The sequence below is a fragment of the Prosopis cineraria genome, unplaced genomic scaffold (genome assembly GCF_029017545.1).
Source record: "Prosopis cineraria cultivar Desert tree isolate PC_DT_omini unplaced genomic scaffold, ASM2901754v1 PC10, whole genome shotgun sequence".
Taxonomy (NCBI): domain Eukaryota; kingdom Viridiplantae; phylum Streptophyta; class Magnoliopsida; order Fabales; family Fabaceae; genus Prosopis; species Prosopis cineraria.
The window spans coordinates 5,760,561-5,764,338 of NW_026555341.1; the positions used below are offsets into that span (position 1 = coordinate 5,760,561).

General features: G+C 34.4%; 1 protein-coding gene across 2 annotated transcripts; it reads left to right on the forward strand.

The window, feature by feature from the left end:
- Nucleotides 1-341: 341 nt before the first annotated feature.
- LOC129321689 (L-lactate dehydrogenase A-like) lies at nucleotides 342-3,214 on the forward strand. 2 transcript variants are annotated; one of them, XM_054967562.1, is made up of 3 exons: nucleotides 342-1,053; nucleotides 2,349-2,814; nucleotides 2,899-3,214. In XM_054967562.1, exons 1-2 carry the CDS (start codon nucleotides 445-447, stop codon nucleotides 2,790-2,792), a joined length of 1,053 nt encoding a protein of 350 aa, XP_054823537.1. In that variant the 5' UTR covers nucleotides 342-444; the 3' UTR covers nucleotides 2,793-2,814; nucleotides 2,899-3,214. The 2 variants fall into 2 exon arrangements, with proteins under 2 accessions (XP_054823537.1, XP_054823536.1); XM_054967561.1 differs by having other exon boundaries at nucleotides 2,349-3,214.
- Nucleotides 3,215-3,778: the final 564 nt, after the last annotated feature.

Below are 3,778 nucleotides of genomic sequence, written 5' to 3' on the forward strand. Positions count from 1 at the left end.
TAAAATTTATTATTAATAATTTAAATTTTTATAATATTTTAATTTTTATAAATAGTAAAAATTTAAAATATTTTTAATTTATATAATTTTATTTTTTAAAAATATAAAAAATAATATTTAAATGATTTAAATTATAAGAATTAAATTATAAGAGATAAAATTTAAAAATTAAATTATAATTAAATTAAAATTATAATAATTGATTTATAATGAGTTATAATTTAAAAATTGAATTATAATTGAAATAAAATTATAAAAAATTATTAATTTTTATAAAAAAATTTTATAGTATTGACCGGTTCAGTTGAAATTTCAAATAGCTTCTTTCTTCCTTTCACGACCCACAAGTCGGCCTCACTTTAGTGCTGCCAAGTCCCATGTATAAATCTGCAACTTCCGCGCCGCTCACCTTGTCTGCAAGAAACCTCCCAAGGCACGGAGAGAATGCACAAGAGTGAGTCAGGATCATCACTGGGTCCAGGAGGCCTGGACCTAACCCAGGCCTTCTTCAAGCCCGTTCTCAACGCAGCCCCTCCGTCTCCGACGAAGCGCCACAACAAGATCTCCGTCATTGGCACCGGCAACGTGGGCATGGCCATCGCCCAAACCATCCTCACCCAAGACCTCACGGACGAGCTCGTCCTCGTCGACGCCAAACCCGATAAACTTCGTGGCGAGATGCTGGACCTCCAGCACGCCGCTGCGTTTCTCCCCCGTACCAAGATTCACGCCTCCACTGATTACTCTGTGACCGTCGGATCTGATCTCTGCATCGTCACGGCCGGGGCGCGTCAGATCGTTGGCGAATCCAGGCTGAACTTGCTACAGAGGAATGTCAGTCTATTTCAGACCATCATTCCCCCGCTGGTTCGTTACTCCCCGGACTCCGTTCTCCTTATAGTTTCAAATCCGGTGGACATCTTGACTTACGTGGCCTGGAAACTCTCGGGTTTCCCCTCCAATCGCGTCATCGGATCGGGTACCAACTTGGACTCTTCCAGGTTTCGTTTCCTCATCGCCGATCATCTGGACGTCAACGCTCAGGATGTTCAGGCAATTCCTTTTCCACTTTACCCACTTTATTTATATTTTGATAGGTTATTTTTTTTTTTTTAATTTCATTGTTCACCGAACCTGATACCCATCCCAAGTCCCGACTCTCACGTCAATGTCCTCCTCAATGCTCATCGAGTGAAGTGAAGGCCTCCAATTAAAATTTTGACAGTAACATGCCTTCCGTTAATGTATTTTTAATGTTTAAATGTATCGTTAATGTATTTTTTAAAAATACTGATAATAAATAAATTACTTCTCTATTAAAAAATATTTTATATTTTTTAAGAGGTTGGATATGAAAAAATATAAAATATTTTTAATTTTTTAATATGTAATTATTGTCTTTTTTTTCAAAGTATTTTTATTAATGAATGATTTTATATTTATTATAAAATATTTAATAAAAATAAATATAAAAAAATAGAATTAGTTTTAAAGTAGATAGTTACTTTATTAAGGGAGAAATTTGATTAAAAATATTTTTAAATGAAATAAATATTTTATATTTATTTTAAAATAAAAAATAGGAATAATAGTGTTGGTTTGAATACGCTTAACTATTTTATTTAAAAAAATTGAATTAAAATTTTTTTATATTTTTACTAAGAGAAAATATTTTAAAATGTCTCACATTTTTTTTTTATATCTCACTGTGAGCATCATACTATTGGAAACTTGGAATATTCTGTATATGTTTACTTATTTGTGACCAACACACATATATATTAGACATAAAACAGTCATAAACTTTGTAAGCCACATTCTAGTTTTAATGCATGTCACGTTAAGCCAGAACATTGTTTTGGTAATTTTTTCCCAAAAAAAATTAAAATAGATGACGAATGTAGTTTTTAACTTTTTATCTGTAAAGTGTACATGACATTTTTAAGTATTTTTAAATTCCACTGACAAACCGGTCACTTTAAGTGCTCCATGTCTCCAACATGACATTTTTTTTATGTCCTCCCAAATATATTAAAATGCTTGTCATGTTTATTTTCTAGAAAACTGGAAAAGGCACTCATCTCGGCCGGCCGGCCCACGTCAATACGTTTTTGGTCGTTTGGCTTGGGCCGTTTCAATTAGCTACATTCAATGGCTTGTAGTTTCGGACTTCACTTTTCTGACCGTTCTTTTGATGAAATAATATAACATACAGAGAGAGGTAGTGGGGAGACTGGAGATAGCGGAGTGGATGAGGTTCATTTGTTTACTCTAGTATAATGTGAAATTATATCCCATCGTTGATTGTTAAGAAAATGACAAGAGGTATGTGATGGTCCATATTGTAGGCGTACATAGTAGGGGAACACGGTGACAGCTCGGTGGCGCTGTGGTCTAGCATCAGCATAGGGGGCGTACCGGTGCTAAGTTTTCTCCAGAACCAACAGATAGCGTACGAGAAAGAAACGCTGGAAAACATACACAAAGAAGTTATAGACAGCGCTTATGAAGTGATCCGTTTGAAAGGCTATACTTCTTGGGCCATAGGATACTCCGTGTCTAGCCTGGTCCGTTCCATTCTGAGAGACCAAAGGAAGATTCACCCAGTCTCTGTTCTTGCCAAGGGCTTTTATGGCATTGACGGTGGTCAAGTTTTCTTGAGCTTGCCGGCACAGCTCGGTCGAGGTGGGGTGCTCGGTGTGACCAATGTCCATTTGACCGACGAGGAAGAACAGAGGCTTAGGGACTCGGCTAAGACCATCCTTGAAGTGCAGGCACAATTGGGTATTTGAGTTCATAGACGACAATGACATGGTCCTGTTCTATCTCCCTTGTAATCTTCTTTCCCCGTTTTCTTTAAGCATAATGTCTCATTTCATCCCATATTTACTGCTTCAGTGACAGGTACACAGGGTGCAAGGGTTGCTATTTCCGTGATTAAACGCATGTCTTTGTTTAAATCAAAATCGAAGGTTGTTTTAATTTTTGCCCTGTGATCAAACACCCCATTAATTAAAACGCAGTGTTTGCCCCATCAGTATAGGCCCAGTGACAAACTGATTACGGGAAGGCTTTCTACCCTGCACCCTATTTTGTTTTCCCCCGTCTAATGTTGTTCGTTAGGATTGTGTCTCATATGGTCTCGTGTTGACTTCTTTTTGTGGATTTGTGATGTAATGATGTGGTTATTAGTTATTACTACTGCCTTGGAACATTTTTTGTGTCTCACTCATTTTATATTTCTCCAGTTATGTTGTGACTTTTATGCATTTCCTTCGCTCCTCATCTCTCCTCATCTTATGTATGGATTACAATTCTGTTCGGCTACACTGAGATGTATTTGCCTTTTTTGTTACCCCATTTAATTCATAAGATAGGTTATAAGATGTTGATAACAAATTCACAGTTCTTAAAAAAAAAAAAATTAGTTAAGACCTTAATCTTTTAAAAAATTATACATTTTCCTAATTATATTCTCATTAAATTTTTTTGTAAATGGTTTAATAATGACAATTAGATTTACAATGGACTATTTTTACAAAAAGAACAATAAATGAAGTTTGGTATATCTGAAAAAATTACTTCCTTTATTTCAAATTATAAGATATTTTTAAATAAAATTTTATATACTGATAAATCTCACTAAATATATTTAATAACCTTATTTTTTTTAAAATAAAAATATAAACTTTTAAAAGTACCATTTATTTAATATATTGAAGAAAAAATAGGGATGTAAATTAAATAAAAAGAAATAAAGGATAATATTGAAATAAAT

Coding starts and splice junctions, on each gene's coding strand:
- LOC129321689 (XM_054967561.1), top strand. CDS start 445: ATGCACAAGAGTGAGTCAGGATCATCACTGGGTCCAGGAGGCCTGGAC. Junction 1,054..2,348: donor TCAACGCTCAGGATGTTCAG/GCAATTCCTTTT, acceptor TCCATATTGTAG/GCGTACATAGTAGGGGAACA.